The following is a 27,675-nucleotide window of genomic DNA, read 5'->3' as shown; positions in this document are numbered from 1 at the left end:
AAGTGGCCCAGCAGGGTACACCCAGCAGGTAAATCCAGTGACTCTCCCGGTACAGTCACTCCTGTAATAAACATTCACAGACAAAAAGCTTCTCATACTCTTCAGGACAAAGTTTTAACCAAATGTGTTTCCTCACCAACATGTCCTTTGTTAACTGCAGGCTTACCAAGGATTCTGTAAAGCTGTTCATCTGATAAGAGACGGTCATTGATTCTGTATCCCGTTCTCACCTGTGATGACACATTAAGATCATTAGGGTGACCTAAGGTGTCAATTAGAGCAACTACTGCACGCACGCACACACTGTCACACAGTCTAATATAATGTTACTGTTTTCTGACAGAGCAGCACCACAGGAGGTCACATGATTCAGCATTTCACACACACACACACACACACACACACACACACACACACACACACACACACACACACACACACAAACAGACACACACACCTAAACACACAGACACACACACAGTGCAGATCTGGCGCTCTCTTGGGCGCCATGGGGCTAAATTGTGACGTGGTTTCTGAGTCAGCAAAAGCTACCAGTGGCTTCTGCTGCTGTGGCGCTAGTTAACACACACACACACACACACACACACACACACACACACACACACACACTGCGGGGCTTTCTGGAGTCGGCAAACACCATGAGGAGGAAGGTTATTGAGCAGCATGATGGTGCCAGAGCAATTGTATATTTTCATTAGAGGTCACAGCTGTGTGTCTGTCTGTGTGCATGCATGTGAGTGTGGGTGATGGTGTTTATTTTCGGTTGAGAGGTGGTTTGATAGGTGCTATAAAACAGATTTACTCCATCACATAACTTTACGATGAGTGTGTGAACCTTTAGCAGTGCCAAAGGTATCCCTGAGTTAAACTGTGGTCGCGTAGGAATGCAGTTCTTCCTCAATATTGCTCCATATTGATTATGTTGACAGCGTGGTCTGCAGATTTTCAATGTGTGATATTGTACTTAGTTTTTAAGATTTACATGCATTTATCAAAAAAATTAAACGTTTAGTGTTTTGGTTAGAATGCTGTGACAGCAGTTAGAATGCTGTGACAGCATTCTAACCAAAACACTAAACGTTTAAACTTGCTATACTTACTGAAACATGTAAAGTCTTTTTCTTTAAGTGTAATGAGAAAGGCCTCATCTGCATAAAATATTGCACTAAATTCCACTGAAATAGTCCATGCAAGATAAACCATCACTCACATTTGTCATACATTTAATTAAATTTACTTTATAAGAAGCATTTATAAAAATATCTTTGCTTTATAGGTACGGCTAGATTCCTGATATACAAGCATGGATATACAATACAGTACATTGCGCATCACTGCATTTCATATCAAACCATTCCATTATCGTACAATACATACAGTTAACTGTAGGCTATCTCAAGATCTGCATTCCATAAACCCATAACAAAACACAGAGAGAATAAAGACACTGAGACTGAAATAACAGTAGCTCTTCAAGTGAATCAGCTGCATGCTCGGTTTGTGCTCATCCCTGTGAGGCATCTCATTGGATAAAATCTATCCTTCCTGCTCAGTAGCTTAAGGTCAGATGATGCCACGCAGATGTTTGCCACCTGAATTACGACCCAAACGGCTGCTCTCCGGCAGAGAAAAAGGGTTCCAAGTTGAGAGACCTGGTTTAACCCCCTGCACTCAGGATATAGTTACTGCGTACGTCGCAGGATGTGTAGAGCCAAGTACATGCTGTGTTACAGCAAGCGATTCATGAACTGTCTCTGGTTCAGCGTGTGCAAGTCGCCATTGGTGATACATTGTCATGGTGATGCTGTGGTGTGTCCGTTGTAAGAGATCTGAGGAATGCCGTTGCTGGAGTTGTCCAGGATCTCCTGTGAGGGGACACACAAACACACCTAACTTAACACACACTGCCCAAATACAAACTTTAAAATCCTCTGAAACATACATTTTCCTACAACTGTTAGAGCCTAAGGCCATACTGTTGACAAGCTGAGCAATAAGAAGCTCTCTTCTGCTGTCACCTCCTACCTTCTCGGTCATCTCGTGCGAGTGGTGTAGCGAGTGTTCCCTCTCAAGGAACATCCTCTGCTGCTCGGAGCTCGCCAGGCGACAGGTGAGCCACGTGGATAAGGTACAGGAGGAGATCCCTGGACAAGACAGGAGAAGGGAAACCAGCTTAAGGAATAAGGGATGGTTCTTTATTTTAAGGGAAGAGTGGGCTGTCCCATCTTTAGTATACTATCTTAGCCATGCTAGTGTCGCATGTCAGCCTCAACATTTGGTGCCAAATATTTTAATTTGTCCGCTATGCAAAACAAATTGTATTTCCATTCAGCTCAGCAGTAATTTGGGCTAATTAGCAAATGATAGCTTGCTAACCTGCAAAACTAACATGGTAAACATTATGTCTGCTAAACATCGGCATGTTAACATACTAGTCACTGCAAGCATTTTAGTATGCTGGTGTTAGCATTTAGCTCAAAGCACTGCTGGGCCTACTCTTGTTAAGACAGAGGAAGAGTGGCAAAAGACACAACGTGTGGGACAGACTAAAGAAAATGGAGGAACATTTGTCCACTCCGTCTTTTTGAGGTGGAGCTATGATGTGTGACTCTTAGAAATAGGTTTGGGATTATTAACAGTATTGATAGGTTACAAATAAAGAGCTGCTTTACTTTTAACTTAAACCTTTGAATATAACTATTCTTTTTGAACAGTTGAACAAAGATATATTCCAATAACATTCCTATATTATGATAGCATACACACGGCAGATACAGTATTAACATGTGTGTTCAGCTGCGTTGCATTGCATGACATTGTGTTGTCATGTTTTGTTTACCCAGACAGGCCAGAGTCATGGCAGCCAGATGGATCGAGTGCATGGAGTCTGGTCGTTTGTTCAGCGCCCGGACAAACTGGAAGTTGAGGATCCCACCAATCAGACCACAGATACAGCATGCCGAAAACAGGATCATCTGAGGGACAGAGAGACAGAGAGAATGGTTTATGTTGATGCAAACGGCAGAATTGATATCTTATCAACACAACTGTAAACAAAGTGACAAAATGTGGATGAGATATATAAACTAGTATTGAGCTTCCATCTCCATCATTCTGCTGTTTTGGATGACAGCTGCTCTGATGAGTAATGCGTATCAGTCAAAATAAATCTAATTTCCTATTAGAAAATTGGATCGCTCTCAAAGCACACTGTCTCTTCCAGAAATATTACACGGCTTGTAAATATGCTTGCATCACTCACTTGTTTTTGTGCTTGTGTGTGTGTGTGTGTGTGTGTGTGTGTGTCTGATTTGTGTGTTAGATGGTTGGTGAGATTTTCCTTTCAGTATTTAATTAATCATATTTTACAGATTACTTCCTTAATAAGAAAGCAGCTGGAAAACTCTAACCCAGTATGAAAATCTAATTTTCCCCAGCAGGATCTGATGGGAAAATGACCGCAGTTCTGTTACTTTGTAATAAAAATAAAAATATCCAATCGATTTATTTCCACTCCCCGTTTATTTTGCGTGCATATGTGTGTGTGTGTATTGTGTCAGGAGTTCAGGTTATCTTTCATTGCTCCCAGTACAGATGCCTTTAGTGCCTTTAACCGCATGGAAAAGGGCTTCTCCAATTTCATTCATGACCCGGTGAAGTGTGGAAAGCGGCTGGCAGGACTCCGGAGCCGAACTAACCTAATGCAATCATCACCCCGCAGGCAAACAAGGAAAGAGGGGATGGAAAGAGATCAGGAGAGGAAGATGGAGAGAGTCAGAGCATCGAAACGACTGGGGAGAATTTGATTGAACAGAGAAGGTAGATGGATGAGAGTGATGAAAAAGGGAAAGACACAAGGTTAAGGATGGCGACACAGACAATAGGCGGGGATGGATAGGGTGAGACAGAAGGAGAGAAAGGTTGAGGGATGTCTCTGTTACAGCAGATTGTGCTGACATTGATCCATCGTTAGTGCCCTCCCCGCAGGAGACAGAGAGAGTTAGAGAGAAACTCGAGGACTCGGACACAGAGAGACTGCGACGCGATCGCTGAGCAAAGAAAGACGGAGAGAATGACAGAGAGAGAAGAGGAGAGGTGACTGCTTGTCTCCTCTGGTTTCCTCAGACGTCTTTTTCAGAGCACACTGTACGCACCTGCAGGACTGAACACACACACACATGTACACACACATGTACACACAAGCTCTTTTGGGTGACAGTCTAAGACAGGTCTTAGACAGTCTACCCCTGGACGTGTACAAGTAAAGGCTATGTGTAAATGTGCATGACACAGACAGTACATATATTTGCATTCTTCACAGTGCACATTCACAAGAGTTTATGTGTACGGATTCATATTCTATGAATGATGGGTGACAGCACATGATATCATCAAGTCATCTCAGTGAATAGGACGAGTATTTGATGTTAAAAAAATAATATCGTTCAAAAGAAAAACACCTTTAAATACACAATAATAAATACTGATTCATCTTCATCATTTCTCAAAGACTCTTTTGCTTGCACTAAATGCCAAACATCTCAAAAAGTGTGTGTCTGGATCCACTTTGAATTTTGTCTGCAAAGGACACACTGTTAAGATGTGTCCAGTCTATAATAACTTATGTGACTCAAAAGTCACCAATCTATGAGAATCTTACTTACTAATAAGGTCAAAACTCCAGCAACACTTTATAGAACAACTCAACTGTTTAGACCAATGAGTCTCGGCTTGTGGCCTTCATCAGGTGTCCCACAAACCAAAACACGTTATTCAAAACAATCAAGTATGCTTCAATTATTGTGAGAGTTTCGACTTCTTCAGACTTTTTCCCTTCTCTATGCACCTTGGAAGTAAGTGAAGTTGTCCCAGAAACCCCTGCTCTGCTTCATATTTACTGTACAAATATGAGAGTGGTATCAACCTCATTCAACCATGGCAAAAAAGAGAATAAGCATATTCCTTAAAATGTGGAATTATTCCTTGACAACACATTACAGCGCTTTATAATACTTACATCACCGTAGAGCCTGTTCTGTTTGCTGTAGCAGGAAAATGCAGTTTATAGAAAGAGAACACAAACTAATATGAAAGGACAACAAAAGAGGCTAGTGGGAAACAGGGGAGCTAAATATCTACATGCTCTTACAATAAGACCTGTCCTCTTGCGAGCACACAGCACTCCACACATCCCACAGACCAGAAACTGGAAAGAGAGAAAGAACAACAAATGAGTAAATGAGCAGTTTCAGAAGTTGTTGTCTTAAGAAAATGGCTGGCTAGAAACTATATGAAATTGAAACTATTTTTATTACTACATCCTCCCCATGGAGGAAAGGGGTGAATGTATTCTTTACACTCGGTGATTCAGATGCAACTTTCTCCCTCTACAAGTAGAGTGTGTTATTCTTCTAGAAGGAATGATTCAGACTGAACAGGAACAGCACGGTGGAGTATTACGCTGGCAGCGTACGCTTACAAGTGGGACAGCTCAATGAGATGCAAGCTGCATTGTTTTGCTGAAAGTTTCTGGAAGCAGTAGTCAGTATGTGTGTGTGTGTGTGTGTGTGTGTGTGTGTGTGTGTGTGTGTGTGTGTGTGTGTGTGTGTGTGTGTGCACGTGGGTGTGGATTCCTTGACTTCTTCTCATTTTCAATCTTAAAGTTATAGTATGAATGTTGACCTTTTTAATTTTATTGAATATTTAGAAGCAATCTAAAATAATTTTCAGTTAAAGTTGAAGGTTTTGACGTATTATATATATATTATTAAGAGTAACTCAAGGTGCACTTACTATCTTATACAGAGGTTTCAGCCCTATATTGTGGCCTTCTTCAGTGGATGAAGTTTGCTGTATTGACAACTGGGGAAAAAAATCTACTGAAAGGAGCTTTTTTTTGGTCAAGTTACAAATTTTCTTAATTTTCTTGTTAGACATAAAATAACTCATCACATGGGAAATTCTGTTTCTCAGTTTCACTTCTAAATTGTTCTTTTTATTCCATTTCTTACAGAAGTAAATGTAAATATGTCATACATATAATATACAATAAAATACACAACATCTACATTTTAATCTTTTATGTGCCTCGAAAGACAAACTTTAAGGACTGATAGGATTAAACAAAAAATCGGGGCTCTTGATTTTGAAATTACACCCTCAAAAATCTTTGAGAGTTAACAGATGACCTCCCAGTTATCAAAAGGTTGGCCAATAACTTGGGAAAATATTTGAAGTAATTAATTTAAGTAATCTGATGCAGAAAACAACATAACTCTAAATGTCCTGACAAATATAAGAAATGAACGAGGATCACTTTCCAGCAGAATACTTGGACATCTAATGTACTTTGAGGACAGCGGCCAGTCGGTCTTAATGCCTATCACTTCCTGATAGGAGATATTTGGGTAATCACGAGTCACAGCTGCTGACTCAGCAGAGAGCTTTCAACAGCTGTGAGGTTGAACACAAAGATGTCATGCTGCATAACAGCTTTGCAGTGAGTCAGAGAGCAGCACTGTAACAGGAGGAGACATATACAGAGGAGTGAGGGTATGATTCTGCATAAAAGCGTTATCCCTCCAAAGCATTGCGCAACAACTCAAGCATGAATGAATGAAACCAATATTTAACCGGCACCAGAGGCATCTAGGAGGCCACATTACTCTGTGCTTCTTAACATCTAATGGACAAACACATTTAGTTACATAAAAGACAAACAGAACCAAAACATTGAGTCTTCACCACATCCTGGGTCTTAATAGCCGAGCCACAACTTCCAGTTAGTGATTAATATTAAATAAACAACCACCGGTGTGAACAAAAAACTATGCTAATTTTAACAAAAGCTTTTTACTGTGCTCTCTCTCTCTCTCTCTCTCTCTCTCTCTCTCTCTCTCTCTCTCTCTTACTCTCTCTCTCTCTCACACACACACACACACACACACACACACACACACACACACACACACACACACACACACACACAATGTGTGTGATATATATACATAGCTTCACAGAGTCTTGAACCATAGAAAAGCCAGGAAGACTTTTAAAGAAGTCATATTTTTTAAGTGTTTTTAAATTATATTTTGTTGAATTGTGAGGTTAGTTAGAGTTGTAATTGTTACAGTTTTAGATGTATTAGTTGTAAAGCATTTACATGAAACTCACTTTATTAAAGAAATTAATTAGAACCCAACTTCTGCTAATATCTTCCAGTCAAAAACATAACAAAACTTATAATAAATCTTAGCCTACAGAGATTTAGGCTACAGCCTGCTACTGAGGGATGTTTTTGAGATACATTCAAAGGTGTATAAGGCAGATAGTTCCCCTGAGTTGTATCTGTGCCACTACCCTTCACATCACCCCTGGAGATACTCATCCTCTCTGGAAGTAAATTAAGAAAAGTAAGGACAAAAGTTGTTCCCAGAACGTACACAGAGTCCGCTCCACACCGGGGACGCGTCGCCCTGCTGCGGCTTGTGCTGGCCCCGGACCCAGCTAATGCCAACGGCTCCCAGGACGATGCTCGCCACACCGAGGCCCACCTCCACCACGGACAGCAGGAGCAGACTCCACAGGATCTTGCGGCTGGAGCACATCCTGCCCCGGGCATCGCTCCAGCTCCAGCAGGAGGCGGACAGGGGGCGAGACGGGAGTCCGCTTCCCGGTGCTCCGAGGGCGGCGCGGCTCTACTGCTTCATATGCACGGCTGGAAAAAGAGGGATTATCCAAACAAGTAGGTCCGAAATAGAGAAGAAAGGTTAAAGTACACAAAACTGGAGGAGGAAAGCTGGCTCTGCGGTTGGATGTTGTTTGTAAAAAGAAAGCGCTTCGCTGAAGTTCCTCCGCTTGCTCAAGTGTGTCTGTGTCGCCTGGCGCTGTCCAAGGTACTCAAGCACCACTGCAAACACACACACACACACACACACGCGCGCGCAACGCACGAATTCGCGCGCACGCATATACACGTTGGCGATCCAGGGCCGTAGCCAAGAGACCACGAGTCGCAGCCTCCGCCCACATGTGGAAACAATCAAACACCATAAAGCCGACAGTCTTCAGGCTCATTGTGCTGCTCGTTAAATGGACTTGATCACTGATTCTTGACCAGTTGATTAAACTGTGTGACTTAAAACAAGGTACGTTTAGCACGAAGAAAGGTTAGAAAACTAATATAAAACCTAAACAGGGTTTAAAGGAGAATCAAATAAGAGAGGATAAGGAAACAAGCTTAAATAGAGTATAAATACAATAAACAGAAGAATTAAAATGACAAAAAAGACCAACATTTGATTTAATAGAAAGGGTGAAACAGAAAAGCCTCAACCTTTTGTGCTAGAAAATTAATGGAGTAATGATGTTAAAACTCCAAGCAACTGCAAAAGTCGCATGCAGCTTTTACAGATCAGGACTGCTCATAGAATGTTGTCGTAATTACAGCAACTAAGACATGTTATTCAATAAGTTTCAATTGTGAAATCTAAACTGAATTACATATTGAGTCCTTTACAGACTCATGGAAAAGGAAGGATCCAGCCTGGACATCTTCAGTGGTATCTACAGCCCTTAATAGCATTTAACATGATATAAATACAAATAGAATATATATGAAAAGGTGTACAGCTTAGCTGCGTAACCAATACCCCCTCCCAACTCCCAGTGGAGCGCCGGAAGACGGCTTGTTCAATAATCTCTGACCTAGGTAACGAACGCACGCCCCAAAATCTATACGCAAGACCGTCCTAGTCTGCTTAGGGAGGAGAAAACTAGGATAACTTAATACCACAAGCCACCGTTGTATCTCTTATTTCAGGCTAAAAAACGTCGGCCTTCCCGACTGCCAGATAACAACGGATTTAAGTGTGTGTGTGTGTAATAGGTGTGGGAGGACTGGATGGACCCCAGGATGGACCCGCTCTAAAGGGCCACCGCTGGGGGAGGAACCCCGTGTGGTTGGGAACCTTGCTTGGTTATGAAGGGCAGCTTCAGGACTCTGGCACTAAGCCCTCTGATTAGATACCAATATGATCCCTATTACCCCTTTATACAAAACAGTTATTGCATAATCGCTATAATCACACTGCAATGTTATCACCACACTGCAACATCACTTATGACTATATCAACAGAGCAATTAACATAAAGCTGAGTCCTTCATCCTTCATCTTCGTCCGCTTATCCGGGATCGGGTCGCGGGGGCAACAGCTCCAGCAGGGGACCCCAAACTTCCCTTTCCCGGGCCACATCAGCCAGCTCTGACTGGGGGATCCCGAGGCGCTCCCAGGCCAGTTTGGAGATATAGTCCCTCCACCTGGTCCTGGGCCTCCCTCGGGGTCTCCTCCCAGCTGGTCGTGCCTGGAACACCTCCCTAGGGAGGCGCCCAGGTGGCATCCGAACCAGATGCCCGAACCACCTCAACTGGCTCCGTTCCACGCAAAGAAGCAGCGGCTCTACTCCGAGTCCCTCACGGATGACCAAACTTCTCACCCTATCTCTAAGGGAGATGCCAGCCACCCTCCTGAGGAAACCCATTTCGACCGCTTGTACCCGCGATCTAATTCTTTCGGTCATGATAGTCATAAAGCTGAGTCAACTAAATTAATTAAGCATAACAAAACCTTTTTCAACACTATTCTAGTCTTAGCTTACAAAAGGAATGTCATACAACATTAAACATCAACATTTATTGACTACTGTCAGCCTATCCCAGGAGAAGAGCTCTCTTACCTTCTAGGAGACTACGAGGGCACCAGCAGAGATGAGTGACACTGGACTTTGGTAGGACTGTACAACATACAACCCAGTTTTATTTGGTTTTACAAAAAGTTTTAAAAAGCTTACAAAAAGGAATAATAAAAGTTCAGAAATAAAAGATCATTCAAAATCACCAAGTTCTCATGGAACCAGGAACCCCAAAAACCCAAAGACCTCAAGCCTAAAAGCTCAAAGATTGAAGACCTAAGACCTCGATCCTTTGTTGTCTCCCCCTATTTGTACCCCCCTCCTTCGTGCTCTCTTCCACCTCTGCTCATGGCACCTCCGGGTCCATATAAGATAAACATCAGATCATTCTTAAAATCATTCGACTAAATAGTTCTCATACACAGTAAATTTTGCAGTGTTAAAGTAACACTTAAAGAGTCAAATTTAACACTATTGCAGAGTGTATATGTTCCCAACCGGAATTGGTGTTAAATTAACTCTTGCCCAAGTGTTACAATTTTAGAGTTAAATTAACTCTAAATAGAGTAAACATTTAACACTACCTTACACTGTATAGTGTTATTCAAATTTAACACTACAGGTTAAATAACTCTGGAGAGTGTAAATATCATTCTCATTAGTGTTGATAATTAACTCTTCTGTGATAACAAATCTACTCTAATTGAGTTAAATGTAATACTGCATGGAGTTATAAAAAGTTAACACTGGAAGGTCATATAACTCTGGTAAGTGTTGATTTTACACACTACTGTGTTGATCATTTACTCTATTACTGTGAAAACACAGCACTGATAGTATAACATTCTAAAATCCATTAACACTGCACAGTGTCACTGAAACTTAACACTATTTATAATTTTACAATTAATTTACTCATTTGTAGTGTCAAATTACATCTAAGTTGTTTTCTATATAGGTGTTTGCAAACATACCATTAATTGACAAGAAAAATTACCAGTTACCACAAAACAATGCATCTCACAACTTTATTGTGCAGGGCAAAAATACAAAACATTTCATGGAGAAACCAAACATTGACCTTAGATCTGCATAAAATGGCAATAAGGAACAATGTACAAGGAGGAATCTGCCATTCCATACTGCATTTGAACATCAAATGGTTTTAAGTACAACAGCTCATTTATGTGCAACACCTTTACAATCCTGTCAGGATGCAGCCTGACCTTAAAGGCATGTAAAGCTGCATCTTTAACCTGACTATGAATCTCAAAAAACACTTCTTCCATGGGTGAGACAATACTATTTACAGTAGACTGACCTAATCCAGCTGCCTTAAGTTGTGCGACTGCAGAGGCACACATATCTATTGGACATTCTCAATTGTTCAGATGTTGTGGCCGTCTCATCTACATTAGCCGTCATCAACTCTCCTGCACTGCTTAAATTAACACCAGTGTGAACTTCTTGGTCAATATACTCAGTATGTTTGGTGTTTAAATGTTTCCTAAAACCTGAAAAAGTACCAAACACACAGCCACATCCAGTCTGAGCACATTTAAGGCGAAGATTTTTTCCAGGCACGCAACCATGAACCAATCGTAAATGCCTAACAAGCGTATTTGAACTAGTTAACTCTGACAAACAGAACACTTCATGATGTTGGAGTAACTTCAAGCACTAATGAAGCAACCTCGCCCTAACTTCAGCAACACGAGGACTCTCTTTGACTTTGCCAACATCAATGTTGTACACAGTGTTTTGGATGAACGTGTACATGTTGTGGAGCATGGTGTTGTATGATGTGCCAAACACAAAATGTGCCTTCAACAGTTCATCAAAAGCACCAAGAGAAGAGGTTGACCAGCAAGGTATGGCATTCTTGTCAAGGATGATGAAGAACTGGTGGATCACATTCTTCCTAGCTCCAACAGCCAGGAGGTAGGGTTGAGTGCTGGTAGTGATGGCATCAAGGTGCTGTTGGATGTTCGTTCCAGTCTGAGAAGACAAACACACAGGGAGAGACATTAGAATTACATAGTTGTAATATTATCAGTATTGGGCAAGTTATTGTAATTAGTTACTTGTCTCAAAAGTCAGTAAATTACTTTACCAAGTACTGCATATAAAAGTAATTAGTTACTAAGGAGAAGAAGAAACTTTTATTGCCTGTGGTTTACTCAGTAGGATTTTGATAGAAGTTGTTGGATTTACATTAACCAAGTGTTTCTACAGTAGTTAATAATCATATGATAAACAGTTTATATTACACTACCCTATGGTTGGGTGACATTGGGCCCATTTAAATTTCTGCGTTATTAATTTGATCAAGTCATTATTTACATGTCTAGTTACCACTAGGGCTGCAACTAATGATTATTTTCATAGTCTATTATTTTTTTCAATTAATCAATAATAGTTTGTTTAAAAAATGTCAGCGTTTCCCAAAACCTAATATGACGTCCTCAAATATTTTGTTTTACTCACAAGCCAAAGATATTCAGTTTACTGTCAGAGAAGAGTAAAGAAACCAGAAAATATTCACTTTCTTTCTTAAAGAATTACTAAAAAAAAAGTATCAAAATAGTTGGTGATTCATTTAATAGTCAATTAATCATTGCAGTTCTAGTTACCACCAAAAACAGTGGAATTATAGTGACATTAATCCCACCACTAATCATAATTAAAAATTCTTGTCATAAATTAGAAAAAAATACTAACCTTCTTGAATGCCACAAGATGCTTCTCTGCTTGGGATGACGACACCTTTCCTGGTTTCTTCCGACCCTGAGCAGAAGGTGGAATCAGGTGCAGCAACAGTAACACTGAAGACAGGTCACTGTCCCAACCTGTAACACAAGTTTGTTGTTAACACACTTCAGCATATCTGCAATGTCAAAAAACTGAGCCAAACACTTACAGTATACACCATGTCATCTTATATTTTTCAAATACATTATTTTTTATATCTCAATCCAGCTTTACATATTATGCTGATATGCAATTGTTTACACATGTTGATATATTTAAAGTCTGAGTGCAATAAAACAACAAACAGCTTACCAAAGTCAACATCCACTTCAGTCCCATCCTCAGGAGGATCAGCTGCCAGCAGGTGTTCCTCAAGCTCACTGACGGATGGAAGCTTTCTGCATTGTTGGATGATCTTTTTCTTGAATGCGGTTGGCCACCTCTCCAGAAGCTTGCCCGATACATCCTCTCCAAACATCAGAACGAAATCCTGTTCCACCTAGGGTGGGGATGTTGGGGGACAGTTTCAGGATAGCCAACCAAATGTAATTGTTACTTGTTGTTTGAGTGTCACTACAATGCCCATTTACTGTCTGTCTAAAATGTCAGATATTTACCAAGCCTTTGACATCTTTGAAACGTGGAAAGTCGGACAGTATGTCACTTGACTGCTGGGGGTCAAGGATCATGTTGCGGCGATAGACAAATGTCAGTTTCATCTTCTTCTTGATTGTGTCCTCATCAGCTGAATGTTTCATCAGTGAAATGGCTTCTTTGCATTCATCGTCACTCAGGGCAGTCTCTGAAACAAACTCGGACTCTCGTCTGACAGTTGGTCCTCCAGACATGTCATCACCAGATGGTCCTTTGGCTGATTCTACACAATATAAAAAATACCTTATCAATACTGATCACAACCATGTGCATTTTTAAAACACTTTAGGTAACTTAGATTTGACCTAACTTTTAAGAAAAACATATTGTTTAGTATTGCCTGGAGAAACACATGCAACAAAAAGCAATCACTGATCTTGTGACTGCTTTGTTCTACATACATTTTTCCAGTATTACTACAGGATTACCTCCAAATGATGATCGTCTGTCTTTAGCAGTGCATCTCTGAATAATTTTAATCCTCCAGGCAAGGTACCCAGTCCCACTCTCGCCATCATAATAATGCTCCTTGGAGAATGAACGGACAACAAAACAGACACTTCATTAGTAACATTTAAAATTGAAAAACATGCTCTGGTAGAATTCAAAATGTTTCAATACAGCATTTCACATAACCACAACCATTACTGTGTGTAACTCACATAGCCATTCTTAGAGTACGGGTCACCGAGGTAGGGGAATAAGGCCACAATTCCTTTGGCATACATTTCTTTCACCTGTCTGGGTGGTGATGTACTGCAAGATTAAAAGAAGAAATTATTTTTCAGTCTTATTTCTAGGATTTAATGAGAGAGATTGAGAACACAAGGGCTAACTAAAAACAATTAGTAAATTACCCATTTTTCTCTGTCATGTCAGCTGATAGTAGGTTCACCATTTTCCTTCTGCTTTCATCCACCAAGGACTTGGTTCGGTTGTATTCCTTTATTATAAGTTCCCCACCAGATTTCTTGGTAAGAATGGATTCCACCAACTTAAAACACAATGAAAAACAATTCACTATGTTAGGAATATATCCTTTGCAATTCATAGTTGGCTTGAAGTCACTAGAAACCCAAATCCACAATAGCCAAACAATGTAATTTAGGGACTTCTGTACATTACAATCTGTACATTAGTAAGCATAAAAGTATTTCAAATTAGTTTTGGATATCTAAAATACTTTTTAGATGCCTACTATTATGTACAAGATACCCTAAATGACATGATTAGAAGGCTATTGTGGATTTGAGTTTCCAGAGGCTTTAAATGCTGGAAATAAAGAAACATGACTTCAGCAATGCCTTCAGACCATGTAATATAAAATCTCCAATTATGCCATCTTCATCAGGAATAGATTTCAATGTGTCATAATGAAGTATTGGTGTGTCAACTCTCACATGCTTAGCCTCTGTATCCAGCCTCTGGCGTTTTCCAGAAGGGCTTACTGAAATGATGGCTGTATCCTGCGAGTCTGAGGAATCAAGGGATGATGGTTGGGACTGCTCAAAAGATGCTGCCGTGGAGACAGATTCTAGCCATGATTGGAGAAGCAAGAAGAAGATGAAAACGTTATACACAGTCCCCACAAATTTGTCCCTTATCTAATTAACAAATAAACATAAGCTTCACATGACAAAGAACTAACGTATCTATTAAATAATATGCATTACAAACTTAACTGAAACAAACCTGTATCATATTTGATGGTTAGCACACCAGTTGATGGATCCTATACTATGTCCTCAAAAACATCGTCATCCAACTCAGTTCCCGAACGGTCAACAACTTTCACCCCTTTGGTTACGACTGGGACACCAAACTTTGCAAATGCTAGGAAACAGGCACAAAAGCTTGTATTATCATAAAGGTCATTAGATATGGAACATTAGTATATATTAATATATATATATATATATTTTTTTTTTTTACTCCTATCACAGTAAACTGAATATCTTTAGGTTGTGAGTACAACAAAACATTTGAGGACGTAATCTTAGGCTTTAGGAAACACTGATCAACATTTTTCACCATTTTAAAAACAACTATTAAATCAATTCATCAAGAAAATTATTTACAGATTAATTAACAATGAAAATAATTGTTAGTTGCACCCCAAGCAGTGTCATAACTATATCTTAAGCAATGCATCCATAGTTAAGGGGTTAGAGAAGGGAACCATAGAAGACGTTAATACATAAAAGATTCATCATACTTTTTTTTTTTAAACTGAGGACTTTAAAAATGTATCATAATTTTACAGATATTCCAGTATATAAATAGCTAAATTCTATTACGATTATAACTTAACGCTCTGTGAAAATCTTGATTCCACAATTTCAATTTCTTACCTGCAGCCAAGAACTCTGTCAGATTTGGTTCTGTTATTCGGACAAATTTTTGGACACCACCAAGTTTTGCTTTCAGCAGCATGGTTCCTGTAAAGAGTATCAGCACATTATTTCTCAGTTAAAAGTCTCACTAGTTAAATACACACCGCTTGCACTGTTAGCGCTGAACACGGTTCTCTAATGTACTGACTTAAGCCCGCTGTACTGTGCGCTGTTAACTTGACTGTAAATATTAGCTGCTAGCACTATTTTGAAGGCCAAAACGTTAACTTCCCTCCTGCTGTTCCCTTCAGCCATGATGCTGCTCTGAACAAATGGAGGCGTGAGTGTCAGCAGACCTAAGACCAGCTAACTTGAATCAACAGATAACTGCATAAAATAATAAATGAATGCAGGACGATGAATATATTAAAACGTAACGGATTAAACGTAAACAGTTTCTCTTAAAATTACCAAGTAAGAGTAAAAAAAAAAAAATGCTGCAGCAATACCACTCTGACAAGCACAATTTCTAAGTAAAGTAGATGTATGTCACTTCTTACTACCCACCTCTGCTATCTTCCCCTATATCTATTTTCATCCCAGTGCCGCCTTGGCCGCAATTTAGCTAATTAAATAAATTAAAACGTCATTGTGTGCGGCTGCAAAAATAAATGAACAGTAACGCTACTTTGAGTAGTAACAACATGATATGAAACTAACTTGCTCCTGTCCTGGCGTTATATCCTGTGGTGTTAGGTAGGCTTTCCCGCCCGCACAAACCTACCTTAGCCATTAGTTAAGCTAACATTAGCTAATTTAACGTTAGCAAACTCCCCACACATACAGTCTTAGCTATTTTAGTCTACCCATGGACGTTGCAAAGAATAAAAATCACCCCTCCACACTGTATTGACAACGTTGCATCTTGCTGTTGAGTTTGAGCTAGCTAACGTCAGCTTGTTAGCCTTAATTGCCTGCCTTAGCCAGGAATAATTAGTTAAGCTAACATTAGCTAATTTAGCAAACTCCCCACACATACAGTCTTAGCTATTTTAGTCTACTCATGGACGTTACAAAGAATAAAAACCACCCCTCCACACTGTATTAACATTAACATTGCATATTTCTGTCGAGTTTGAGCTAGCTAACGTTAGCTTGTTAGTCTTAATTAGCTTAATGTTGACCTCACATAAGCTAGTCCCCAACTCGGTCATGTTTGCCCTTTGTAATTTGGCATTTTAAAATGCAAAGACAAAGAAAATGGCGCTTTGAAAAATCCAGATCGGTTAGAAATGGGGCGAGGAGGTGGGCGGGGCTTTTCAGAGTACTTCTGACACCACCTGTTTTAACGATGTAAATTATCACCAACACTAGGGGGCAGCTTACTCAAGCTGTTGTTGAAATAACTCTGAAAGAGTCCATGGACTTTGACACTGCATATTTAACACTGTGGATTTTACTGTGTAGTCTTATCAGTTCTATCATTTAAGTTTATTACACTTTTCTTGCTGGCTCCCCCCCCTCGTGGAAGGTGTCTCTGTAGCTCTCACTGAACAGGATGTTCCCTATCTAATATAATAGTTAGTCTCTGACTTTACTACCTTTATCCTCTGCTGTCTAGCATTCATCCTGTCAGAATGGGTTTATCTCAAAGTTCACTTATTCCTTTAGATTCAACATACAATTTATACTTCAATTACATATGATTACATTTACATAAAATGATAAACAGGTCACACATTAAAGCACTTTTAATATTTGAACCATCTCTAAGCAATATGGGATTATATGAAACGAGTATATGGTTCTTTAAAAATAAAACACTCTTAGCTCAATACAAAAAAATAGATTGTAATTCATCATTGACAACAGAAATAAAGAAAAAGAACAGCCTTCATAAGATACTAATGACATCTTGATATAGGACCTCCGGTCTAGCTAGAGGTCACAACGGTCATGTCTCGTACATGTCCGTTAGGTGTTAACCACAAATGCGCTTTGAAGACTTCTATGTATAAGAGTCAGCCAGATGCTCAAATCACAAGATGTTGTCTCAACGCTTTTTGAGGTCTTGCCTCTTGCTCCACTACCGGGGGTTTTAGACAACATCAAAGCCTACCCGCATAGGAGTTTTAGTAGTACCAAAGTTCCTCTGCAGTGTGCAGTAAACCACAGTTTCCCCTTGTTACATGTATCCGCTTAATCATTTAATCAAAATCGTATCAATTATTTTAATAGAGAAATAGAAAGTGGGTTGCTGGGGTGTAGTGTGTCTCGGACATTATTGTTGCATACCTCAACACATATAGAATACATATACAATGTTTCATAGGTTTAATAACTTTAATTTCAATGCATTAGCAGTGACATATTATTCCACTATAAGTATTATCATCATGCCCGCAACCACATACACATTATTAGTGACACCCTGTTGTTTAAAATGGAGAGAACTCATTTTGTAAATTGTCGGTATTAACCCATTAGAACCCACAGTGACACAGTGGTCACAGACACTTTAAATATTCCAGAAAGTTCCTTATACAGTATTATCCTTGATTTTAACTCTCAAAGTCCCTAAGTGACACATACTGAACATCCTGGTGAGGTCATGTGACAGTGAGTTAATTTGTGTGCTAATGACATCACTTCCAAAATGGCTGCCTGGCTGGTCAGCACATTTGACAGAACTAGCTAATTTAAAAAATATTCTGGAAGAATTTTTGCATATTAGTAAATAAAACACACAAACAAACAAGATTTAACTATCCTATTTTGGTCCTATTTTAAAGAAATGTCATTATTTTTTGCAGTATGGATTAGAATGAAAAGTTATACTTTTGATACGTGTTGTTGAAATACAAACAAAAAGGCATAACTGTGTTACTAAGCAAAGTCCAAGTTATTTTCCAATGAGTAATACATGTATGCATAAATGCCTAGTGTGACATTTACGTAACATTTCAGATCTTTGCCTCTAGGGGGTAGTATTTAGAAATACTTTCCGAAATGTATTCCATGTGGTCCATTTAGTCTGTTTTATATTCCCTATAAGTTTCCTTTAAGGAACAAATTGGTTTAGGTTATTGTATGACAACATTAAAACATCTGAATTAAGGTAGGTGTATTATATCACCAGGTGTAACATATATAGTACATAACATGACGAATGTTTGTAAAATCAAGATATATTTTTTTCTGTTGTTGATTAACCAAATTAACATTTATAGGTGTCATCTACCATACCAATCGTCCAAATATTGTGATTTGGATGTTTTGAGGTAAACTAAAGGATTATGTGCTACTTTATGGGCTGAGAAAAGTCTCTTACACTTTTTGAGCTAAATAAACAATTTTTATAGCCCTGTTGGATTATCTGAATGAACAAAAATAAACGCAGGGCTGTTTTCTTTGTCATGAAAAGCTCTGGAGGCAAGGCAAGGCAAGTTTATTTGTTTAGCACATTTCAACAACAAGGTAATTCAAAGTGCTTCACATAAAACCATTAAAAGCATCAAAACATAATGCAAAAGAAAGGAGATTTAAAAACAATTAAGCACATTCATTGAAACAATAAAAACAGTCATTAAAACACTAAAAAGCAGTGTAAGAAAATAAAATACAGTAGTAAAATGCAGAAATGCAGGAAATTGATTAATATCCTTGAATGTGGTTCAATCAAAGGCAGCAGCAAACAGAAAAGTCTTCAGTCTTGATTTAAAGGAGCTGAGGGTCTCAGCAGACCTGCAGCTTTCTGGGACTTTGTTCCAGATATGTGGAGCAGAAAAACTGAATGCTGCATCTTCATGTTTAGTTCTGACTCTGAGAACAGAAAGTAGACCAGTCCCAGATGACCTAAGGGGTCGGGATGGTTCATAAGGTAGCAGCAGATCAGAAATGTATTTGGGCCCTAAACCATTCAGTGCTTTATAAACCAACAGCAGGATTTTAAAGTCAATTCTTTGTTGGACAGGAAGCCAGTGCAAAGACCTCAGAACTGGAGTGATGTGATCCACTTTCTTGGTCTTAGTGAGGACTCAAGCTGCAGCATTCTGAATCAGCTGCAGCTTTCTGATTGACTTTTTACAGAGACCTGTAAATACTTTTAACAATGAGCGGAGCCAAAAGTTGCAAAGATTTACATTTTGTTTGAGGGTAACTTAATTGATAAGAATGTAGGATAGGCATATATAAGCAATATGCTTCTGCCTATGCCTTTTGTTTACTATATTGTATATAGGCTTTATTTATTGTGTTGTGTGTGATGGCTGAATAAAACACTACTACTACTACTACTACTACTACTTTATAGATGACAAGTATTTCTCTGAACAGATTCTATTTGTGTTTTTAACCAGTTCAGAGGAACAGTGCATCAATAACAGCATTACAATAACAACCACTTGTACAGATCAGGTACAACTCTGTACTCCTTGTACAAGCCAACGTGACGACAGGCCTGGCAGATAGCGTGTGCAAACTCATGCTTCTCCTCAGTAAGATGACGCCTCACAGTAAAGAATTGCCGCCAATTAAAGTATCTCATATAAGCCTCATTATCCTTATCCAGCCCCAGGAGGAACTGAGCCAGTGCTAAGGCATCAGGAAAGTCGTTTACATGTATGAAGGAAGTACCTGGGGCAAAATCCTCATAGTTCTTTCTCGGTGGGCCCAAAACTATTGGCACAGTGCCGACCGCAAGAGGTCCATTAAACGTTTCTGTAATGTAATCTCTGTGAATTGACTTCTCAAAGGAAAGGTAGAATTTGCAGCTGCTGATAGTCAGGAAATAGTTCTCGCCGTTGGTAGAGGAGCTGTGAAAAACCTCCACCTTGATGTGTTTTATAAGCTCTCTGTAATAGCTGTATCCCTCCCCTGATTTTGTGTGGAGGTCGTTGCTATCCACAATCCAACAAAGCAATCGTTCCTTCTTGGGAAGAACAAAATCTTCACCTGAATTCTTCTTGAGAGTAGGTCGCCAGCGAACGTGGATATCTGCATCCTTCCTGTAGCTCAAGGTTAAGTTAAAAAGGCCTTGAATGCCTTCTATCCTGCGCGTGTTGTTAGGCAAGTCTGTGTTGAACCAGATCCACCTCTGAATCCTGGCTCTAGGAGAGGTGGGAAGGTTGGAGAGGTCATCCTGGATAGCTCTGTGAAACACCAAAACTTCATGAGCTCTGGAGTATAAAGATCTATCATCTGTGAGGGTGCAGCCGTCGATTTTGAAAAGCGTCTTACAGTCTTGAAGATCAAACCTTTTGTTTTCAGGCCAAAACCAGAGCAGCATTAAAGGCTTGTCTGTCTGTTGTTTCACTGCCACTGTCATCGTGTTGGAAAAATTTGCCTGCTTTGTCAGCCGCCCTGACTGAGCCGGGGGAGGATGGCAATTTGGAGATGGCGATGACTGACGAAACATCAAAACCAGGACTATGATTCCAGCCAGCAGGAGAATCCCTTTCAGGGAGGCTCGTGAAACAGAAAAAAGAGAGGCCATATTAAACCTGCAAGGAGAGAGGAATTGTCATAATCATTGGCAATATATTCACAGTCATTTGTTAAATTCTCAAAGTAGTAAGAGAGTAACAGAGTTTAAAGTCGAAACGGGTAAATCAGAAGCAGTAAGTCATTTAAGAATGTACTCGAGTAAATGTACTGTTGCTTTGAAAAACATATAGTCATCAAAATAATACCGTGAGAGTATAAAAGTATTTACTGAAAAAAAAATACTTGAGTAGCAAGTAACTTCAGAAATAATAATAATCCTAAAACACTGACACACTAGTGTACTGGGATGAATTCCTCAGGTAAAGTCAAAGAAGTTAACATACAGCTGCATTTATTCATGATGAAATGACAAGTCATCATCTCCTGATTGGATTACCTGCCACATGTACACTAGACAATATTTCTCAAGTATGATCACTAAATATTACGTTAATATTATACTGTATTAAGTACATCAACAGATAAAGATAGTTCTTAAATTACATTTACTTTATATTATAGGTTAGGGGGCAAATAAATCAGCAAACCACATACAAAATAGACCATATTTTTGTTGTGTCAAAAAGTAGATATAAAAAGTGCCAACATGTTGCAGTGTCCGTAAACTTTCATCATTCCAGTTTAGATGTTTTAAGTCCCAGTTCACATCACAGACAGACACAGATAACATCCAAGAAAAGACAATAAGATTAGAGAAGTGGACAATTTAGTCTCTTATCTTTCTTAAAATGTCTGATTTCAGATGACTCATTCAGGCTAATTAGGAGATTATGCTATGATGTTTCATCATTGACTGTCTATTAAATACAGGTGTGTTCATATTATCACTTTGACCTGAGGAAGACCATCTATTTGGTTGAAACATAAGCGCCTAACGGTCAGTAAACATGAAATAACAGCAATTTTTTGAGTGCATAATTTGGTCTCTACCTTTCAGTTTCTCTTCATCAGGCTACATCAATGAACATGACTAGTTACCTTAAATGCACATGGCTTGCACCATTTTAATATTTACATTACGACAGAAAGCAGTAGTAGAAGTAGTTTTGAAGCATGCTATATTATGTGTATATGTATTTAAATGTATTAGCATTAACACAACAGACTCACTGGCTGTCGGCACAGTTCTCTGATTCTCTTCTCTGACTGACTTCAGACCAGCGTTAACAACCGCAGTGCGCGCTGTTAATTGTTCTGTAAATATGTGCTGCTGCTGTAGCGCTATTTGAAAGCTATGACGTTAATGTATGGGGTGGTTCACTGGGTGGTCTAACAACGCCTGGAAAATGCCAGCCATGTTGTTGCAGCTTCAGTCATGTTGATTTGAACAGAGTCATGTGAGCCGTGGTCAACAGAGTGCCAGCAGACCTGAGACCAACTAGTCTCCCATAATGGACCTCCATAGCACGGAGTCAGCGGTGGAGGGGACGAGCTCACCAACTGCCTCTTAACAGATCATGGAAATATTAAATAGTAAATAATTTTTTTTTTTTTTTTAAAGTAACGAGATAAATGTAAACAAATGTAAAAGAGCAAACGTAATATTTTTACTCTAAAAATCTGCTTGAGTAAGAGTAAAAAGTATGTTGCATTAAAAGTACTCTGATAAGTTAAATTTACTAGAGTACCCTTCATTAAACAGAGTACATTTAAGTCGTCACTACCCACAGCTGATAAACTACATGTAGCATGTGAAGACAATTGGATGGTTCTACAATTCACAAGTTTGTTTGGATCCAAATCAGCATAATTTTACTGCCAACTGTCCCTCAAATAAAAAATGTAAAGCAGGTGGAAAATTTGGTCAAAATACTTGCTTGTCCCTTTAGAGCTGATGGTGAGTGTGTAGATATTCTGCAGGACCCAGACTGAAGCTTCACAGCAGCACAGGTCAGGTTTGACTTTAAAATAATTTATTTTCATCAAAGTTAAATATTTACTTGCAATGCGTTTTGCATCGATGATTACATTACGGGTGACCGTGGCTAAGTGGAGAGCCTTTCAATTAGAGGGTCGGTGGTTCGATCCCCGGCTCCTGCTCCACTAGTCTCATGTCAATGTGTCCTTGAGCAAGACACTTAACCCCAAAATTGCTCCCTGTGCCTACGATGTGTAGATAGATAGTGAATTGTAAGTCGGTTTGGATAAAAGCGTCTGCTAAATGACTGTAATGTAATGTAATTACATGACAGGGTTGAGAAACTCAGAGTTTAAAGGAGATTATCAAAATTGATACATTAATAACATTAACAAAATCAGCCTACCAGCACCTCTAAAGCTCACCAATTATTTTATTTATTTTATTTATTTTATTTATTTTATTTATTTTATTTATTTTATTTATTTTATTTATTTTATTTGTTTATTTATTTTATTTGTTTATTTATTTTTGCAGGGACAATGCACACCAATCAACAGCGAAACTGTAGGTGAGCCAGAGTTAGCCAGAGAGGCTAGTTTTCATCTGCTGTCCCCGGCCAGATGTTCGAAGGCTGCCTAAAAATTACAAAATTTCAAATAAAATGGAATTAAAATTCATAGATAGACAGTAACGTATAGACAAAACTAATACACATATAAGCAAAAGAAAAGTGTACGACACTAGAGCAGAGCAGAACAAACCCACCTACAGTACAAGCACATATATAACACTGAGACACATAACACACATCAAACTTGGAAGATAGCAACACTGAACAAGACAAATGCACATATAGGCAAAACAAGCAGGCAGGACAGACAGTACATCAATGCTTTCACACCTGATTGGCATTCCTTAATTATTAATTAACATGTTATAACTTGTTTAAAAAAACACAAAGAATTTCAAGCTGTGACTATAGGGGCTTGTCAAACAATCAGTTCTGACAATTATTTAGCATTTAAAATAATCTCTTAAAGCAACACATCAGCTATTAATCATTGTTGTGAGCAACAGGCAGAACAACAGCTGTGTATTGTTATTGTCCCAAAAATAATTCTTTTGTAATGCTAAAGATTTAGACATTCAACATTACAGTCGACATTCTCATTCAGTTAAGATTATCTCCACTGAATAAACATTCTGTTCTCACCTGTCCACAGAGTATAAGGAGTAGATGTCTCTGTCTGGTAGTCAGTGGGCCAACTGTGGCAGCCGTTTGACACGTTAACACACATGTTATTGTACTTTTAACTTCACGCAAGCTTCTGTGGACTAAAGGTTGTGATCATATTCACAGTGACGTACACGCAAACAGAATCAATGAACAAACAGCTTTCAAACCGACGTTGACGCTGTGTATTCAGAGCATTTAAAACATGTGGAAAACCCAGCCCAGAAAAACAAATAAGAGGCAGCAAAAAAAAAAAGTTTACAAAGTTGACTTGCTGGTTCAAGAAGTCAAATGCACTTTATTGTCAGCTATTGGAAGAAAAAGTAGCTAATTAATTAGATAGTTAAAATTATTACATTGACAGAGTAAAACAAATCATTGGTCACCTTACATTGATGATTACATGATGGGGTAGAGAAAGTAAGAGTTTAAAGGAGATTATCAAAATTGATACATTAACAACGTTAAACAAAATCAGCCTACCAGCATCTCTAAAGCTCACCAATTAACATGTTATATCTTGTTTATTTAGCCTGTAGAAAGTAGTAAAAACAGGGTTATGTGCTGGGCTATTATTATTTGTAGACAGTCTAGTTGGTTCTCATGTGTGAGCCACTATCAAAGGACGTTCTCATTTCCGTTTTTATGTAAAGTACCAGTCATAGAGGTCATGAACTACACTGAAATCTTTGTCTCTTGACATGTGGTCGCAGGCAAGGCAGACAGGGCGAATGAATCCATTGTAGAATGCCCGCATATGAGGAACAGCTGTGTAGAACTTCCTCCACTCAAAGTAACGTGCGTACGCCTCATCCTTTATGTCCAGTAGAAAGTCTGCCAGGGACTTTGCATCAGGGAAATCATTTATGTGGATGAAGGCGTCGGCGGGAAGGAACTGTTCGTAGTTTTCTCTTGGCGGACCCAAAACTACAGGGACCGTCCCCGCCACAAGGGGCCCGTTAACCTTCTCTGTGATGTAGTCTCTGTGGATCGAGTTCTCGAATGAGAGGTAAAACTTACAGCTAGCAATGGTTGAGTAATGGTCCTCATGACTCAAATGTTGCCCTCCATAGGCCTTACCAAAGACGTGGATCTTAATGTGTTTGGATAGTTCACGGTAATATTGTTCTCTCACAGCTGTCCCAGTTGCGGGGTTGTGGTTACTGACCATCCAGCACACTAGTTTGTCTTTCATGGGCAGGACAAAGTCATCTTTCATTTCTGTCTTTCTGATTGTGAGCTCATTCCTCACGGTGATGTCAGCGTCTCTTCTGTAGTTCAGCGTTAAGTTGAAAAAGTGGTCCAGACCCGGTATCTTCTTTGTGTTCGTCGGCGATTCCACATGGAACCAAATCCACTTCTGAAAAGCTGGACGTGGCTCCCGCGGCATGTTTTGCAAATGCCAGTTTATGTGTTTGTGGAAGAAGATCACTCCCTGTGCTTTGCTGTAGAGCGTTCTATTATCTGTCAGAACACAACTATCAATGTTGAAGTAAGTAAAGCACATTTTTAAATCAAACTTCGCGAGAGGCCAGAACCACACCAGGACAATGGGCTTTCCATTTGGATCCATGCCTTGACGATTTCCCTCATGAGCTAATGTAGGGGGGCAAACAGGAGACGGAGGCTCAAAATACAGAAAGAATGCCAGAATAGAGCCGATGAGGCAGATAGCAGTTATTATTGATAAGTACAATGTTTTCTTGGAAGCTGGTGTCGTCATCTGTGGAAGTAGAGAGTAACTATATCATGCAAACCGTTATATGAGGATACGTTGAACTTAACGTTTACTACAACTCCTATTGTGCATTTCAACATGAAAAGTCTAATCACCGCTTACAATTTTTTCACGCGCTTCGCTAACGACGGGCGGGAGCTAAAGATTACAGTGTTGAAAAGATAGATTTTACAATCTACTGCGTAAATCAGTTCATTTTTAATTTCTGTGTTCATTTTGCAAGAATACAGCAATTATAACACCACGTTTTGTTTACAACGGCAACAGCAAAGCATTTTTAATTCATTCTGATTCACGCTTCTGCCTCTGGCTTATGGGTGTTGTAGTTTTAAGACTCGTCTGCCATGTTAAAATTACAAATAAAACATAATTTTAGAGAAAGGTGAAATATTTACAACTGGTGTCCATAAACATAAAGCTACAGGTGCATTACATTATCCAGGATATTGACGATATGATTTAACGAAACATTTGGTGAATGGGAAAAAACAGAGCGGCCCCTCCCACAAGTTTTTTTTTAGCCAGCTAGCCAGAGCTGTTAAAATCTGCCAGGGACAATTGTCATTTCAGCCAAAACAATTGTGCTTTGTCGGGCCCTCTGAAATTAAAGACTCATTGCTTTAAAAAAAACAAGCTGTGACTATAGGGGCTTGTCAAAAAATCTATTCTGACAATTATTTAGCATTTCAAATAATCTCTTAAAGCAACACATCAGCTATTAATAATTATTGTGAGCAACAGGCAGAACAACAGCTGTAGATTGTAATTGTCCCACAAATAATTATTTTGTAATGCTAAAGATTTAGACAATCAACATTACAGTCAACATTCTCATTCAATTAAGATTATCTCCACTGAATAAAACATTCTGTTCTCACCTTTCCACAGAGTATAAGGAGTAGATGTTTCTTTCTGGTAGTCAGTGGGCCAACTGTGGCAGCCATTTGACACGTTAACACATGTTATTGTACTTTTAACTTCACGCAAGCTTCTGTGGACTAAAGGTTGTGATCATATTCACAGTGTTGTACACGCAAACAGAATCAATGAACAAACAGCTTTCAAACCGACGTTGAAGTTGTATATTCAGAGCATTTAAAACATGTGGAAAACCCAGCCCAGAAAAACAAATAAGAGGCAGCAAAATGTTTACAAAGTTGACTTGCTGTTTCAACAAATTAAATGCACCGTATTGTTAGCTATTGGAAAAAAATGTTTTTATGACTTTTGGACAATTTAAGAGCAATGACTTAGAGGGACAGTGACACCACAAAGACCACACAATGGATCGCTTTTAGCAGTGAGCAAACCCTGCTTTAAAAATGAACTGTGGTGAGCACACACCCTCTGACACATGCTTTGGAGTGACGAATGTGATAAATAATTTAAATAATTTGATCCCTTGAGAGTTGCTCTTAAGGTCACTCACTTTGCTGTAAGTAGTTACTTGATAAATGTGTAGACCGTTCTGTTGAATACTTGATTCTGATTAGTCAATGACGGCATTCTACGGTGTTTCTGTATGACAGTTCACTTCTATGAATAACAGACCGTTGCTATGGACGCAGTTCTGACTCTGGAGGAAGTAATACATCATCTTTCAATCAATATTTTGCGTAAAATTATTTATGTCTTTGGTGGTCCTGCATCGCTCTGTCTGGGTTCATTTTTCATGAACCACTTGCTGTACATTATCCCTTACTTGTTCTTCACACGCAAGAAAGAGCTCTTTGAGAATTACAATAATCATAATATTAATAATGACAGCTTAAATTGTTATGGTGCCTTTAAAGGGACCCAAGGACGCTTTGCACATGTGGTGGGGGGGAGAACAAATAACATAAGAACAGAGAGCAGGGAGGTTGTCATGAGCCTTTTAACGGTGCCC

The 27,675-nt window shown here is 39.2% G+C and overlaps 4 protein-coding genes across 12 annotated transcripts; all 4 read right to left on the bottom strand.

Moving 5' to 3' along the window:
* Nucleotides 1–1,327: 1,327 nt before the first annotated feature.
* LOC137866550 (transmembrane protein 196) lies at nt 1,328–7,628 on the bottom strand. 3 transcript variants are annotated; one of them, XM_068702533.1, is made up of 5 exons: nt 7,464–7,628; nt 5,171–5,227; nt 2,861–2,996; nt 2,047–2,165; nt 1,328–1,910 (listed from the first exon to the last, which is right to left on the bottom strand). In XM_068702533.1, the coding sequence occupies exons 1-5, from the start codon at nt 7,626–7,628 to the stop codon at nt 1,815–1,817; spliced, it is 573 nt and encodes a 190-aa protein (XP_068558634.1). In that variant the 3' UTR covers nt 1,328–1,814. The 3 variants fall into 3 exon arrangements, with proteins under 3 accessions (XP_068558634.1, XP_068558636.1, XP_068558637.1); XM_068702535.1 differs by having other exon boundaries at nt 1,328–1,886; XM_068702536.1 differs by having other exon boundaries at nt 1,328–1,886; nt 7,482–7,628.
* Nucleotides 7,629–10,725: 3,097 nt separating this feature from the next.
* On the bottom strand, nt 10,726–16,669 carry LOC137866539 (uncharacterized). Of its 2 annotated transcripts, XM_068702519.1 has the most exons (11): nt 16,017–16,669; nt 15,468–15,554; nt 14,809–14,949; nt 14,517–14,650; nt 13,974–14,110; nt 13,779–13,872; nt 13,545–13,644; nt 13,080–13,339; nt 12,775–12,961; nt 12,433–12,560; nt 10,726–11,709 (listed from the first exon to the last, which is right to left on the bottom strand). In XM_068702519.1, exons 5-11 carry the CDS (start codon nt 14,012–14,014, stop codon nt 11,392–11,394), a joined length of 1,128 nt encoding a protein of 375 aa, XP_068558620.1. In that variant the 5' UTR covers nt 14,015–14,110; nt 14,517–14,650; nt 14,809–14,949; nt 15,468–15,554; nt 16,017–16,669; the 3' UTR covers nt 10,726–11,391. The 2 variants fall into 2 exon arrangements, with proteins under 2 accessions (XP_068558620.1, XP_068558619.1); XM_068702518.1 differs by having other exon boundaries at nt 15,468–16,669.
* A 2,212-nt stretch (nt 16,670–18,881) lies between these two features.
* Nucleotides 18,882–26,715, bottom strand: LOC137866526 (4-galactosyl-N-acetylglucosaminide 3-alpha-L-fucosyltransferase 9-like). 6 transcript variants are annotated; one of them, XM_068702498.1, is made up of 3 exons: nt 22,768–23,237; nt 20,705–20,950; nt 18,882–20,599 (listed from the first exon to the last, which is right to left on the bottom strand). In XM_068702498.1, the coding sequence occupies exons 1-3, from the start codon at nt 22,875–22,877 to the stop codon at nt 19,837–19,839; spliced, it is 1,119 nt and encodes a 372-aa protein (XP_068558599.1). In that variant the 5' UTR covers nt 22,878–23,237; the 3' UTR covers nt 18,882–19,836. The 6 variants fall into 6 exon arrangements, with proteins under 6 accessions (XP_068558599.1, XP_068558602.1, XP_068558600.1 ...); XM_068702501.1 differs by lacking the exon at nt 22,768–23,237 and adding an exon at nt 26,666–26,715 and having other exon boundaries at nt 18,882–20,950; XM_068702499.1 differs by lacking the exon at nt 22,768–23,237 and adding an exon at nt 24,029–24,149 and having other exon boundaries at nt 18,882–20,950.
* On the bottom strand, nt 24,328–26,731 carry LOC137866527 (4-galactosyl-N-acetylglucosaminide 3-alpha-L-fucosyltransferase 9-like). The gene is made up of 2 exons (XM_068702504.1): nt 26,666–26,731; nt 24,328–25,772 (listed from the first exon to the last, which is right to left on the bottom strand). The coding sequence occupies exons 1-2, from the start codon at nt 26,729–26,731 to the stop codon at nt 24,693–24,695; spliced, it is 1,146 nt and encodes a 381-aa protein (XP_068558605.1). The 3' UTR covers nt 24,328–24,692.
* Nucleotides 26,732–27,675: the final 944 nt, after the last annotated feature.

Source organism: Cebidichthys violaceus, unplaced genomic scaffold (assembly GCF_023349555.1).
Source record: "Cebidichthys violaceus isolate CVI_PGR_0920_01 unplaced genomic scaffold, fCebVio1.0.p SCAF_85, whole genome shotgun sequence".
NCBI classification, from domain to species: domain Eukaryota; kingdom Metazoa; phylum Chordata; class Actinopteri; order Perciformes; family Stichaeidae; genus Cebidichthys; species Cebidichthys violaceus.
The sequence above is the reverse complement of the archived record's forward strand: the minus strand, read 5'-3'. Positions and strand labels throughout refer to the sequence as shown.